This window comes from Accipiter gentilis, chromosome W, assembly GCF_929443795.1.
Source record: "Accipiter gentilis chromosome W, bAccGen1.1, whole genome shotgun sequence".
Lineage (NCBI taxonomy): Eukaryota > Metazoa > Chordata > Aves > Accipitriformes > Accipitridae > Astur > Astur gentilis.
This window is the reverse complement of record NC_064918.1, coordinates 11813792-11829348: the sequence shown is the minus strand read 5'-3', so window position 1 is coordinate 11829348 and position 15557 is coordinate 11813792. Positions and strand designations below refer to the sequence as shown.

General features: G+C 39.8%; 1 protein-coding gene across 8 annotated transcripts in view; it reads right to left on the bottom strand.

The window, feature by feature from the left end:
- LOC126035233 (adenomatous polyposis coli protein-like) overlaps positions 1 to 15557 on the bottom strand; it is a 119272-nt gene that overhangs the window by 83723 nt on the left and 19992 nt on the right. For 7 of the 8 annotated variants that reach the window (XM_049793471.1, XM_049793472.1, XM_049793475.1 and 4 more), the window contains 3 exons: positions 12973 to 13057; positions 11827 to 12028; positions 1696 to 1804 (listed from right to left, as the gene is read on the bottom strand). In XM_049793471.1, the coding sequence (XP_049649428.1) occupies positions 1696 to 1804; positions 11827 to 12028; positions 12973 to 13057 (396 nt within the window). Of the gene's footprint in view, positions 1 to 1695; positions 1805 to 11826; positions 12029 to 12972; positions 13058 to 15557 lie in introns of those variants that run through there. The other variant, XM_049793477.1, reaches the window with a different exon arrangement.

Genomic DNA, 15557 nt, shown 5'->3' with positions numbered 1-15557 from the left:
ATAACAGTCTACAAATACGTAAAACTGCTAAAAAAGAATGGGATCTGTCCTTCTACTGTGGATGGAATAAGTAGTGATGGACATAAATTGCCACAAAAAAAACATTTAGTATAGATGTTAAGTAAAACATTCTAATAATACGAAGAGCTAAGTTAATTGATTACCTATGAAGTTGAGGAAACTTCATCTTAAAACCTATGACACATTTAGAGTGACACAGATACAGCCGACAATGCCTTTGGAAAATGGATTACATTTCCTCAAGGTCCTTTTTCCTTCTTTCTCCCCTCGTCTCTGGTTTTCTGATTAATTTGGCTGTGACTCAATATTAGATTTGAAGTCCAGTTGTTTCACCTCAGTCACTAAAGCGTTTCCATATTCTATTTCTACTTCCAGGAAGCTGACTAGTTCTGACAGTACTGCATAAATACAGCTAAACTGATTCCTGAACAGATATGGCTCTGTAAAGATGGGCAACCAAGTCTTCCCATAACTGTATGTACTAAAGAATGCACTGCAAATACATCCAAGCTGCTGAGGTCTGACAGCAGGAAAACCTGCATTATCTGGGATATCAGAGATCTTCATTATCCTAGAAAACAGTGACTTGACTATAGTTTGGAGATGCCAAGATAAAACTTTGCAGAGGCATTAATACCTGCATAGGCTACAGCACTATTTTACTCACTGTTCTGAATTAAGAGCTCCTGTGTAAATGGTCTCTTAGGCTAATATTGCTCTCAAAATTAAAAGAATCCATAAAATAACAGAACTGACTGATAGAAAAAAAGGCCTTTGGGGGATACAGTTAAAGAAGAAACCTACTGACATATAACTCATTTGTCATAACAACTTTTCAGTGCTCCTCTCTAGCACTGACATTCATACTGATGGGTACAAATTTTAACAGGTAAAATAACATCTGAAAAACAGGGAATTGCAAAGGAAAAAATACATTATTTAGTCTGAGTTAACTTTGCATAGTGAACAAAAAAATGCTATAAATTAAAACAACAGTAGATAATGTCCCTCAATTCATAAAATATACACAGCATCTTGTATTGGGTCTGGCTGAGATGGAGTTAATACTCCCCATAGCAGCCCTCATAGCACTGTGCTCTGCATCAGCAGCTATAAAGGTGTTGATAACACACCAGTGTTTTGGCTACTGCTGAGCAGTGCTGGCACAGCATCAAGGCTGGCTCTCCAACATTTTTGCCCTCCCCTCAATGGCAGACTGGGGCAGGGCAAGATCTTGGGAGGGGACATAACCAGGACAGCTGACCTAAACTAACCAAAGAGATATTCCATACCATATGACGTCAGCTCAGATATAAAAGCTAAGTAAAGGGAGACGGAAGGGGGGGCATTTTTTGTCTTCTGGAGCAACCACTATGCATACTGAAGCCCTGCTTCCCAGGAAGTGGCTAGACATCGCCTGCTGATGGGAAGTAGAGAATAACATCATTTGTTTTTCTTTGCTGTTGTGCCCGACCTTTGCTTTCAGTTTATTAAACTGTCCTTATCTTGACCCATGAGCCTTTTGTTATATTTTCTCTCCCCCGTCCAGCTGAGGAGGGGGAGTGATAGAGCGGCTTTGGTGGGCACCTGGCATCCAAGCAGGGTAAACCCACCACACATCTAAACAGAGATCATAGCACCAGATACAGAAATGAGCATGCTGTAGTTACTTACATTTTCAGTAAGAGGAATACTATCAATCCTTTTAGTAAGGTCCTGAAGCTGAGCATAATACCAGTCCTTTTCTTTCTCTTCCTTCTCAAGCTCCACAAGCAACAGAGATCTATCAAAACCAAAAGCCAGAAATGTCTCACTAGTAAGTCTTTATTATCAAATACAATTACAGCAATAAGCATTGATATCTATATAAAAGGTGAAATGAGATTTGATGAAGATGGCATTAACAAGAAGTTGAGAAGGTAGGTTCTGTTCCCTGTCCCTAGCTAATCAAACTATCCAACTATGCTATGCTAAGCAAGTCACTTTAACTTCTTGTATATCAGATCCACATCTGTAAAAGAAAGAATACCTATAGTTCTTTATAAAACCAGTTTGAAATCTATAGCTGAGAGACATTTTGTGAAATCTAAGCAGTTATTAGTCACATGCTAACTTGCATCCTGCTTCTTTATGACAATATGCTTCATACAATGCAGCAAACTACAACTGCTATTTAAGAAAAGGCTTGGATATTGCAGAAGCGTATACACCTCAGAATCCCATTACTAAATTCAGTTATCTTTTCTGCCTTTGTAGCACCTCCTCACTCTGTCATCCATGACAAAACAATGTTAAAGCACACAAAACCATGATTATTAAAAACACTTTCAAAGAGTATTCTTCCATCATATGTTATATACAGGATACATTTACAGCTGCTTAACACATTCTAAATGGGTATCATAAGCATATTGCATAATGTATCATAAGCATATCTCCAATGTTTATGATACCCATTTAGAATTATGAAGATATCAGAATGCCAATATAAGGAACTGAAGATATTTATATGCAAACTATGAAAAAATATTAAGTTTTACATACTATTTTATCAATTCTTTTTAAACTACATTTATATAGCTGCAAAATTTATCAATATAGTTACAAATTGTTTATTGTTGTTACACTTTTTAAAAATACATTTTAAAATTTTACAGCCCAAATCCTGCTAGTAGGGGTATACAGACAAGTAACTTCTTTTTCTTTAAATAAAAGTTTATTAGTCTCTTGTAAGTGCTTTCTTCAGGCACTCTTCTTCCTTTTGACATTTTAATATTGCTCATTAACATAAAAGGAAATGCTAAAATCACATTAGTTTACAGCCAATATAGAGGAACTTAAAAAATTAAATAAGCATAGCATTCATAAACAAACCTGGACTGATTAATGCTTAAGACTGAACTTAAACACTAACCTAGAGGACAGAAAGCTGCATACAAGTTTGCCCAGTGTTACTTCCCGTCCTTTAAGTTCTACATCTTTCTATCTCTAAACTCAGGTTGTAGTCTTTCTGAGCAAGAGCCATATGAATCTTTGTAAAACACACAAACAAATCATGGATAATTACTATAAATATTTTGTTAAGGAACAAAACCAAAATAGAACAAAAATAAAAATTCCCCTTGACTACTTTCTTAATGCATTTCAATCATGATTTGGAAAGAAGATAATCAAGCTTTCACATGAAAGAACTTCATGTAGGATAAAGAATTTAAAAATGCATATTTTAAAGTATCTTAGTTCCTGCTTTTAAAATTGTGGTGGGTTGACCCTGGCTGGGCGCCAGGTGCCCAGCAAAGCCGCTCTATCACTCCCCCTCCTCAGCTAGACAGAGGGGAGAAAATATAACAAAAGGCTCGTGGGTCAATATAAGGACAGTTTAATAAACCGAAAGCAAAGGTCGGGCACAACAGCAAAGAAAAACAAATGATGTTATTCTCTACTTCCCATCAGCAGGCGATGTCTAGCCACTTCCTGGGAAGCAGGGCTTCAGTATGCATAGTGGTTGCTCCAGAAGACAAAAAATGCCCCCCCTTCCGTCTCCCTTTACTTAGCTTTTCTATCTGAGCTGATGTCATATGGTATGGAATATATCTTTGGTTAGTTTAGGTCAGCTGTCCTGGTTATGTCCCCTCCCAAGATCTTGCCCTGCCCCAGCCTGCCATTGAGGGAGGGGGGCAAAAATGTTGGAGAGACAGCCTCGATGCTGTGCCAGCACTGCTCAGCAGTAGCCAAAACACTGGTGTGCTATCAACACCTTTCTAGCTACTGATGCAGAGCACAGTTCTATGAGGGCTGCTATGGGTAGAATTAACTCCATCTCAGCCAGACCCAATACAAAAATATTTCAAATTACTTTTAGTGACTTAAGGTTAATATTCCATACCCAAAGCAAGTAACCTGAACATTGGTCAAAAGGAAAGTTAAAATTTCCAGGATCTAGTTTATATTAGTTACTGCTAAACTAATAGCCCTAATTTTTTTCAAGGACAGATGGACAGAACTGAGAATAATACTGACAGGTTTTGATACATCTTGGAAAGGAAAAAAAAATAGAATTCTTGTAAAAATTCAGATGTATAAAGAAGTAACTGGCATTGCCTATTCTATTGAATCACATTCTTAATGACAGCTACATTTCCTATGAAAGAGGTTAAGGAAAACCATAGTTTTATACTAACAAGTCAGTTTTCAAGCTGTTCTCCCTCACTTTAGCTGCAAAAGACTGAAAAACTACACAAACCTAAGAGCGTTGAATGCTTTTAAACACAGAGTAACAGATCTTTCGAGAGCTATGTTGAAACAGAACTGTGGAGTTGTTTTGGGTTTTTTGTTTGTTTTTAAATAAAGAATGTCAAGACCACACATTAAGTTGCTTACTGGGACAGCTATTATACCAGATGGGTTTACAATCAAAAACCAGTGAAAACAAACAAACTACAATTACCCTACTGTTGCAGGTAACAATAGCCCAATTACAGAATAACTGGAATTCCTCAGTCATAAGGATGGGTCTGGGCAGGAATTCCCTAAGTCAAGGACTGTAACCCTGTTGTTGGGACACATTTAGTCACGCTGAACGAAATGCTAACAGATTCTGCTCAGGGAAAGTCTGTGAGAGAGTCCCTCTTTTTGCCTCCCAACTTCCCAAACCTCTAGCACATACCCTGGCTGCCTGATTTCTGTACATGCAGGCATTCTGCACAGTGTCACGAAAATTTCACAACTGGCTGTGCTGACCAAGGAGAGAGGCTAGGATGCAAAGTATAGAATTACAAGAGTAATTCTTTTATTCATGCGCCTGAGGTGTCCCATTCAAATTGAGGCACACCAAATGCAGTTTTATACAGGGTTCTTACACCTTTCAAGCGTTCAGATACAACATGATTTGACCAATCACTACTTAACACACACATACTACTGTTTTGCAAAGCAACTATAATTCTACGGCATCATCATCCACTTGCTTCTTTCTTGATCTAGACGTCCCTGGAGTCAGTCTTGCTACAGTTACTTATCTACAATGCCAGAAAATGGGAGGGCTTCACAGAGGTGTTAGAGGGGCTAGGATGCTGGTGTTATCTCAGTAGTCCAGGGGTATCCTTCATTCTTCAGGGTGGGCACTGTCAGCCTCCTCCTTGCAATGAGCTGGGGTTCCTTTAGTCACGTTGACTTAACCGCGACTATGCAGTATACAATGTAAACTATATATATCTTAAGAAAGTTCATACAATTTCATACTATAAAGACTAACTGGTACAATAGTTCGGCAATGAGATTTTCCTAACAACATCTTCCCTTTTTTCCTCCTCCCTGTGTGTCCATGCATTGGGTCTGTCCAGTTTATGAAATTAAATTTGCAAATGTATAATTAATTCAATCCTTATAAAAAGTATTTTTATTTGCAAATACTTTTTATAAAGGTATGAATCAAGATTATTCTCATCTGTTGCTGATCATTGTGGATCATGATTTTGAGGTTAGAAGACAGTTTAAGGTGGAAGAGCTGTTACTGATCAAAGAAAAATTTTGATGGAAAAACCTAATGCAGTCATTCCATCTTTTTACACCCCAAGATTGTTTATATCAGTACTTTCACAATAGCAGAATGTAAAGGGAACTAGGCCTTAAGCCTCATTGTTTCTAAGACTATTCATATCAGACATATAACTAATGCTTAGAGATTGTTTTAGATGCGATTAATAGAATGCAGATGCTTATAAAACAATATGCATAAGCTGCTTGTTTGTCCCATGTGTAGCCCTCACCATGGCTGGCTTAAAACCCAGTCAAGCTGAATCAACAGAAGAAGGATCATACATCTTAGACCTAGGACATAAGAATAGATAAGTGATTAACTTTAGAGTAAGATGAACTAAAACAACCCGAGTGATTCTCAGAAATTCAAAGGTAACCTTTGATGTGTAAGAAAATAAGTGACTGTGGTGACCAGAGACCTTCTGCCTATGACCACTAACTTCAGAAGAACCAGGACAAGACAATAAGAATCAGTTGAGACAGGAAAATGTATTGGACTTTTGAAACCACTGGAGAATAGAGAACTGAGAGTTCGTGGAAAAACACCAAGAACACCAAGAACTTCTTTTGACAAATCATCAATTACATATTGTTTTGTAAAATCGTATATATAGAAGGCGTTTTTGAGTTATCCTTCGCCATTCACTGTGGTGGTGGCGTGGTGGCCCAACTCCGAGTTGTTAATAAAGCAAACCTAGAGAAACCCATGACTGAAAATTCTTTAACACAGAATATTATGTCCTCTGTCATTGTCCTGGGTTCAGCTGGGATAGAGTTAATTTTCACAGGAACCTGGGAGGGGGGGCACAGCCGGGACAGCTGACCTGAACTAGCCAAGGAGCTATTCCATACCATGTGACATCATGCTCAGTATATAAATGGGGAGCAGGCTGGGGAGGGCTTTCGGTGGGGGAAGTGGCAGAGCATCGGCTTCCCGGTGGTGAGCAGTTGCACTGTGCATCACTCGTTTTGTATATTCTTTTATCGGTACCCTTGTTGTTGTAACTTCCTTTTTTTGTGTTGTCCCAGTAAATTGTCCTTATCTCAACCCTCGAGGTTCCGGTTTTTTTTGTTTTCTCCTTTCTGATTCTCCTCCCCATCCCACAGGAGGGGGGCAGGAGGAGTGAGCAAGTGGCTGTGTGGTCTTTTGTTACCAGCTGGGCTGAAACCACGACAGCCATACACTGCCAAGTTCAGTGAGAATGCAGCAAGGCAAATGAAGTAAGTTTTTTTGAACATTATAACGCTTTTATGAAGAAAAAAGGTTTTCAATTTGAACTGCTTTTCTGCAGGATGAGTTTTTCAAAGACTTGTCTAATGTGTGTGGGGGTGGTGGTTTGGTTTTTGTGGGGTTTTGTGAGGTTTTTTTGAAGCTCCCAACATTAAGTAAAGCTGAATAAATGCAGGATCACAGAGAAGTGGTTTCTTCTTTTGGAAATATTTTTTGGATAAATATGTCAATGTTATTCCCAGTAAGAAGGGTAACAAAATATATGCTACTCTACTTACGTTACATAATTACAATTATAATTAATAATTTCACTTCCAATGGTATGCCATAAAATGACAAAACCTTAAGGTAGCAATTCCTGAAAATTATTCTCAAAGCTACCGCTATTTCAAACAGTAGCTTTTGCTCAACACCAGAGGCAAAACAGGTACAATTCTCTTTCAACCAAGCAATACATAAAACAGGAAAATGAAACAGAATTGTCTGCATAAAAAAAATTATTATTGATTGAGATAGCAAATTTGGAGGATATGTTAGCTGTTTCTACAGAAAATACTATTAAAATTTTTTAGGTACGTGCTTCAGTAATTCAGTAAAACCAAATAAATCTGGAACTAGCCAGAGAGAAAGCAGGGTACATTTAATAGGAATTCTATTCTAAACTGGTAACCTAAACACATACACGCTCTTCCCCCCCTTAAGCACTTTGGAACTAGAGGGGAGATGAGCAAAAGAGAAATATGTAGACAATTTTATAATTTATTCTGGTAACTGAATCCATTTTTTTCCCCCTTAAGAAGATCATTTTGGCCAAGGTAAACATCTAGTGAATTTGCTAAATTCACACACAGTTAAGAAATTACTTGGTCCTCGTCCAAACACTCTTGCCCACAAGCAGCATGTATTGTGCCAATGTATTAGATTCCTGGGTGGAAATGTTCCCATTTCAGGTCTCTGAAAAATGTTAGCTTTCTTTCCAAATTGTTTTAATACTGAGATTTGCAAATTCCATGAGTTCTTTGAAAGTCTGTTTTAATACAAACAACAAAATCTACTAGAAAACAAATATTTGTTAAATATGTTTAGAAACACAGAAACTTACTAAACATGCCAAACAATTTAAACACAGAGCATAGGAAAATAAGTGGTTACTTTTCCTTTCAGAAATTAGTGATTCCACATGCACTGTCCTGTGTCCCCCACCCTCAAATTCTGATTCTTTTGGCTATTCAGGGTCCATGCTGATGCCTGAAGTGTTCTTATGTGTCCCCTCAAACAGCGTAATGAATAGGGCATTTTTGATTATTAATCATTTCACTAATTGTTATGGGTTTGTGTGGCACAGGTGGTTTTTTTGGTAGCGTGGGAGGGGCTGCAGGGGTGGCTCCTGTGAGAAGCTGCTAGAAGCTCCCCCATCTCCAAGTCGGACCCACCTCTGGCCCAGGCCGACCCAATCGGTGACAGTGGTAGCGCCTCTGGGAGAACAGATTTAAGAAGGGGAACCGGTAGTGAGTAGGGGTATTGGAATGTGAGAGGAACACCTATGCAGATACCGAGGTCAGTGAGGAAGGAGGGGGAGGAGGTGCATCAGAGGAGGTTGATGCTCCTGCAGCCCATGGTGAGACGGCAGGCTGTCCCCCTGCAGCCCATGGAGGTGAACAGTGGAGCAGATGCCCTGGAAGATGGCCATGACTCCATGGGAAAGCCCGTGCTGGAGCATTTTTTTGACTGAAGATCGGCCCACGGAAAGGACCCACGCCAGGGAAGTTCAGGAAGAACTGAAGCCTGCGGAAAGGACCCACACCAGGGAACTTTGTGAGGAACTGCAGCCCATGGAAAGGACTCACGCTGGAGAAGTTCATGAAGGACTTGTCTCCTGTGGGAGGGACCCCACGGTGGAGCAGGGGACAAGTGAGGAGTCCTCCCCCTGAGGAGGAAGGAGTGGCAGAGACAAGGTGTGGTGAGCTGACCCCAACCCCCATCCCCTGTTCCCCTGTGCCGCTGGGGGGGGAGGAGGTAGAGAAAACCAGGAATGGAGTTGAGCCGGGAAGGAGGGAGGGGTGGGTGAAAGGTGTTCTAAGGTTTGGTTTTACTTCCTAATATCCTTGTTTTGATTTGATTTGTAGTAAATTAAATTGATTTTGTTTCTTCCCCAAGTTGAGCCTGTCTCTTGCCCACGACCATAAGTGGTGAGTGATCCCTCCCAGTCCTTATCTCAACCCACGAGCCTACCTTTATATTTTCTCCTCATCCTACTGTGGCCGGGGTGGGGGGAATGAGTGAGTGGCTGCATGGTGCTTTGTTACCGGCTGGGCTGGGCTTAAACCATGACACTAATAATGAAGCCAGATGTTATGTGACCATGTCTCTACAGATCATTTTCTCAGCAGCACAAATCTTCACCCCCTCAATCGTGACAGTAACACTGCTTGTGTAGTATTTCATAAACAGATCAGCGAACTCATCTCAAATTAAAATATCCCTCTCCCTTTTTTCCCCCATGGTTATTTTAAACAAAGATCAGTTCACTGCTTAAGCTGTCATTATCATTGAGAAAAACATTCAAAAAACTGTCACCTTAGAATCCACAATAGTGGGAAAGGATCACAGATCATAAAACAGATGTACTAACCACATTGAAGAACTCCAGTTGCTATAAATTAATACTCCTTGTTCTGAGTGACCTGGAATTCATTTGAAGCTTAACTGAAAGCCCGAAGTACACTTAAAGTTTTTACTATCATGTGGTAGAATACAGCAATGGAAAGATGCTCTTACTCTGAATAAGAACCAAGGTGCCCTGCCCCTATGAAATACCATACACGGAAAACTCTGTTCCATTAATCTTGCTAATACTCTAGGCACTACAAAGAAAGACCATTTCAATGGAAAACTGGAAAGGAAGATAGCCATTAGTTCAAATGGCAGACACATTAGACTCTTAAAGACTGGAATGAGCAAGTGGGAAGATATTCCTAAATTAAGGGAAAATATTCTCATACAACCCTTCATAAACCTAGATTTTATGAGAGGAAGAAAGCATGACTAGTGATCCTGACTAGGAAAATGAAAAAAAAAAATGGAGTGTCTACTAGGTGAGGATCAGAACAGACTCATGGGAAATTGCTTCAATTTTATTGATAGGACTGAAAGGGACCTAGACATAGTACCTTAGTGGAAAAGTGTACTCCTTTCAGCCTTTGATTGCAAAAGTTTTACTAAACACCAGGAAAGGCCCTTTAGAGCAGGGGTTTCTAAAGTGCTACCCACCAAGCTTTTGTATTATGGTTACAGCCGGCTCCAAGACAGACTCAGCACTGGCCAAAGCTGAGCCAATCAGCAATGTTGGTAGTGCCTCTGTGATAACATATTTAAGAAAGGGTAAAAAAATGCTGTGCAGCAGCTGAGAGAGAAAATGTGACAGAAACAACCCTGCAGGTCACCAAGGTCAGAGAAGGAATGGGAGGAGGTGCTCCAGGTGCTGGAGCAGAGATTCCCCTGCAGCCTGTGGAAAAGACCATTGTGAAGCAGCTTGTCCCCTGCAGCCCATGGAGGACCACGTCAGAGCAGGTATCCACCCTGCAGCCCATGGAGGACCCCACACCACAGCAGGTAGATATGCCCTGAAGGAAGCTGCAGCCCATGGAGAGCCCACACTGGAGCAGGCTCCTGGCAGGAACTGCAGCCTGTGGAAAGGAACCCACACTGGAGCAGGTTTTCTGGCAGGACTTGTGACCCTGTGGGGGTCCCACACTGGAGCAGTCTGTTCCTGAAGAACTGTATCCCTTGGAAAAGGGCCCATGCTGGAGCAGTTTGTGAAGGACTGTGTCCCATGGGAGAGACCCCATGCTGGAGGAGGGGAACAGCATGAGGAAGAAGGAGCGGCAGAGACGAAGTGTTATGATCTGACCGCAACCCTCATTCCCCATCCCCCTGCACCACTTGAACTGGGGGGAGGAGATAGAGAAGTCGGGAGTGAAGGTGGGCCTGGGAAGAAGGGAGGGGTGGGGGGAAGGTGTTTTTAGTTTTGGGGTTTTTTGTCACTATCCTACACTGTCATCAATTGGCAGTAAAATAAATTGATTTTCCCCAAGTGGAGTCTGGTTTGCCCGTGACGATAATGGGTGAGTGATCTCCCTGTCCTTATCTTGACTCATGAGCTTTTTCATCATATTTTCTCCCCCTGTTCTGTTGAGGAGAGGGAGTGAGAGAGCAGCTGGGTGGGCACCTGGCAGCCAGCCAAGTTCAACCCACCACACATCCCATCCATCAAGTAGCTTTTAATGCCCAAATCTTTAGAAACCCCTGTCTTGCAGAGAGGCCCCTGAAAACATCTGGGATCTCAGTCAGATTCGTTTTAGGATATAAAGAAGCCTTCAATGGAAACAGCTGCATGTCTCTTACTTTGTGTTTCCTTCACAATTGATTGATATTGTGGGACAACTTTGCAATATGCCCTAGATGTATGTTCTTCATATTACCTTCCAAAAAAAAAGTCTATGGTTTTACCAACAGGCAAATCATCATATGGGGATGACATCTCAAGATGCCTTTGCTTAGCAGTCATTTTTGTTAAGAGAAAAAAATCACTACGTAAACGACTCCTAATATTAAGTAACCAATCAACCACCTATGGTAGCCAAAACCATTTTCAAACAAGAGAAAGACTGCACCATCACATTGCTACAGTTTCAGCACTTATCAACAGTGGTGAGGAGATATGGAGGTGTTTGGGATGCTCCACCCCCCACCTCCAAAAAATATTTAAGGTGCTGAAAATCTGCTGATAAAATAACCTTCAGCAAAAAAACAGTAACAATGAAATATATATATGCAGAAGCTATATTGTGTTTTAGGATTTCTGATGGGTTTGTGTATTTAAATCTAATGTATATTCCTGGTTTCCTTCCCTGGTAGGGTAAATATACCACTGACCAAAATCATATGCATGATAGCTAAATATTAGATATGTTAGTAAATTTTCATGTTAAAATTAGAAGTCAATGAATACTGAGTGAATAAATGAAGAAGTTTACCTCTCTCTTTCTAGCTCTTCTAAATAACCAGTGCTTTCTTTGCTTCCATTCATAAATCCTCTTCTTGGAAATGATCCTATGGGAACAGGACTGCACTCTTCTGAAGGGCTTGACACAGACCCTTCCCAGCTCCCATATGAACGCATAAACACCTTTGGCCTTAACTTCACTCCAGGGAAGTTACTACTTTCCAAGTTCAGTTCTGGACAATAAAGAGCAAACATTTGCAGAGCTGAAATTGAGCAGCACAAATCTAAAAGATCATTTCTATCTTATTTTCATACTTCATGAACAAATCTATGACTTTTTTGATGGAAACAGTGAAAACATTTTGCTTTAGGATACACAGAACATAATGTGAACAAAACCAATCTTAATGGTACTGTTAGAGAATACTAATCCTCTAAATGAAGAGATGCCCAAACTACAATCCTGCCAACCAGAACAGTATCATGACACCAGTATGCCCGCCTTTCTTAAAAAACAGGCAGTGTGTGGCATAAATATCATATTAATTGATCTTGTGTCCCACTTCCTAATAGCCTCTTTCTCAGGGATCCCACAGATGTTCCACCATCATGTAAAGGATAAGTGCTTCCACCATAGGGGCCTAAATGTAGACATCTTCTACAATATTTCTGGTTCTATGATAGGGATAACAGATATATGCAGGGAGTCACTAATCTGAGCTTGCTCTGCACATCACATAACAGGATGGGTACACATTCTGCCACATGCTCTAGGGAAGGAGGCGTCAATTTTCAGCATAACAAATACAGTTCTACTAATGTGACAGGGAAAGGGCAGGGCATGTAAATGAGTTCAGAAAATTTTTTTAACTAATCTACCACTAATTTAAACAATTAAAAACAGGTTTTTTATGAAGTGAATAAAGTGTAAGATATATCAAATGCAATTCATATGAAGCCTTAGGGTAACAGTAGCAAAAGCACAAAAGCAACATAAGAACACATTCTTTTTTGAAAATGTGTCTTAAAATAATTGGCAAAAAATAACAGACACTGAGATTATGCCTAACTTCTAAAGTTAGCACTGGAAAGAAGATGGAGCCGAGTTGGAAAATTTTGTCCTAAAGCAACAACTAAGAAACAAATGAACCTACTTAAAGCATAATTCTAAATTTACCTTTAAGTCGTTCCATTAAGTCAATTTGTCCAGAAGATGCCATTGTCTCATCTTCAATACTTCCTTGTAGCTGTTTCAGCACCTCCTATAAGAAATTAAGCATAATTAAGAAATCCTTACAATAATAAACCAAGATAAATACATCTTATCCTGCCCTCAAGTACACATTTATGCAACAACTACTATGACACTGATGTAAACTATATTTAATGTGAGCAGTGATCAAGTGTCATAACTTTAATTTTCATCAAATATGCTCTACAATATTTCCCCAAACACTGTCACAATGTAAACTCTATACTGAATAATTCATCTTCTCTGATAATAGAATTTACCTGCTTATTTAAAAGTTCTTCTCAAAGTGAATATCACTTATCTCTAGTTTACAGATGGAGAAATTAAAGCAAAAAGTACAGTCAAATTTCTTAAATCTGTGTTCCTAAAGTTAGTCTTGTAAATATAAAATTTGGCTACATAACTAAAAGTTACTAAAGAGTCTTGAATACTGCATTATTTGAAGCTCAAAGATATCAGAACAATCACTCTCCAAGGTTTTTTTGTTGTAGGTTTTGGTTGTGTTTTGTTTTTCCTGCGAGGCCTTACCACCATTGTAAGCCAGCAGGGTCATATTTTTCTTACTACTACTATCATGCCTATGAGGAAAAGATTTAGAGCTCCTTCATGGAGTCATATTATTCTGCTTACTACTACCATAACCCCTATGAGGTAAAGATTTAGTACTCCTTCATGCAGCCAAAGTTAAGAATATCCCAGCATGCTATCAAAACTACATATAATCAAATTATACAGCTAAAGGAATATACTTCTAATGCATAAAAAGATTCATAGGAAATAATGAATACTAGATTAAAAGGGGCCTGTAAGCCCCCAGGTCCTAATGCTCAGTAGCCTAAACTGAGGTGGAAAATTCAATGCAAGTTATAGTGAACGCCTTTTCCATATCATAATAGCAGATATATCAATAGCAAGAATAAATTGAAAAGACTGGCCACAAGGCAAAAAGACCTTATTATAAATTTAAAATATGATTTTTCATATAATAGAAACCAAAATATTTTTAGAAGCAGTAGTGAAGAAAAAACTCTAAGTATTGACAGATATTCCATACTTGGCATATACAGACTCTATACCTAGAATTGTACATCATCTGTTCAGACCTTATATCTAATTAATTTTTGGTAATTATAAAAATCTCCACAACACTGTTTTGCTCTTTTAGGAAACTAGCATGCCTTACTATCAATGTTATTAATTCCTGCAACCTGTATAGAAGGTACACTTTAAATGCATTTTGCTCTGTTCTGGTTTCAAGCTGGGATAGAGTTAATTTTCTTTGTAGTAGCTGGTATAGTGTTATGCCTCGGATTCAGTACGAGAATAATATTGATAACACACTGATGTTTTCAGTTGTTGCTAAGTAGTGTTTAGACTAGAGTCAAGGATTTTTCAGCTTCTCATGCCCAGCCAGCAAGAAGGCTGGAGGGGCACAAGAAGTTGGGAGGGGACACAGCCAGGGCAGCTGACCCAAACTGGCCAAAGGGGTATTCCATACCATGTGACATCATGTCCAGTATATAAACTGGGGGGAGTTGGCCTAGGGGGGGTGGATCGCTGCTCAGGGACTAACTGGGCATCGGTCGGCGGGTGGTGAGCAATTACATTGTGCATCACTTGTATATTCTAATCCTTTTATAAATATTAATGTCATTTTATTAGTGTTATTACTATCATTATTATTTTCTTTCTGTTCTATTAAACTGTTCTTATCTCGAGTTGTGGCGCTCGATCTTAAGAGTTTAGTTATGTATCACCTCACTTGCTGTATATAGTCCCTGTGCTGCTGCTTATCATCCGTGGGAGGTGGATTAAGGTTTTCGCTTTGATATACTGTGTAACACTGGCTTATGGTATGATAAAGTCATCGGTCATGGGACTAAGCCGGTATTTGCACTCAGCATTGTCATCACCTCTATGCTTCAGGACCCATCTGTGGGAAACTATTAATAATTATACCCTTTACCTTTCCTCCTCAGAGAGCCAATCCATGGGTGAGAAAACTTTCTTCCCCTTCCCCTCCAGTCTAATTACAATAGCATTTGAGAATTTTGAAAAATTTCAATACACTTCAGATGTTGAAACCAGCATGGTCCTACTGCTAGGAACTAGCATGTTCCTGAATGTGGTTTGGGTCTTGTTTAGCATTAAAGAACTATTTAAGAAGATCAGCCAGAGATCTGCCCTGAGGCTGAATAATTGAGTGGCAGGGTGTGGGGGATAGTATGGGCAAATGCCTAGGCAGTGGGCACCTCCAATGTTTTGGAACTTCACCCTTGAACAAGTGCAGAATCTGGAAAAACTAGGTAAAATATTTGGAAAAAGTATGCTGTCACCCCGACAATTCCAGGGAGACACAACTTACTGCAATGTGCTACGGCCTGGCCCATGCATATCAAGCCCTGTTCAACACTATTTAGTACCCTCAAGGGGAAGAGAAGGTCTCTGGATCCAACAACAAAATGACAGGCACTGCGGCCACTCCAACCACGACAACAGGCACTGCAACT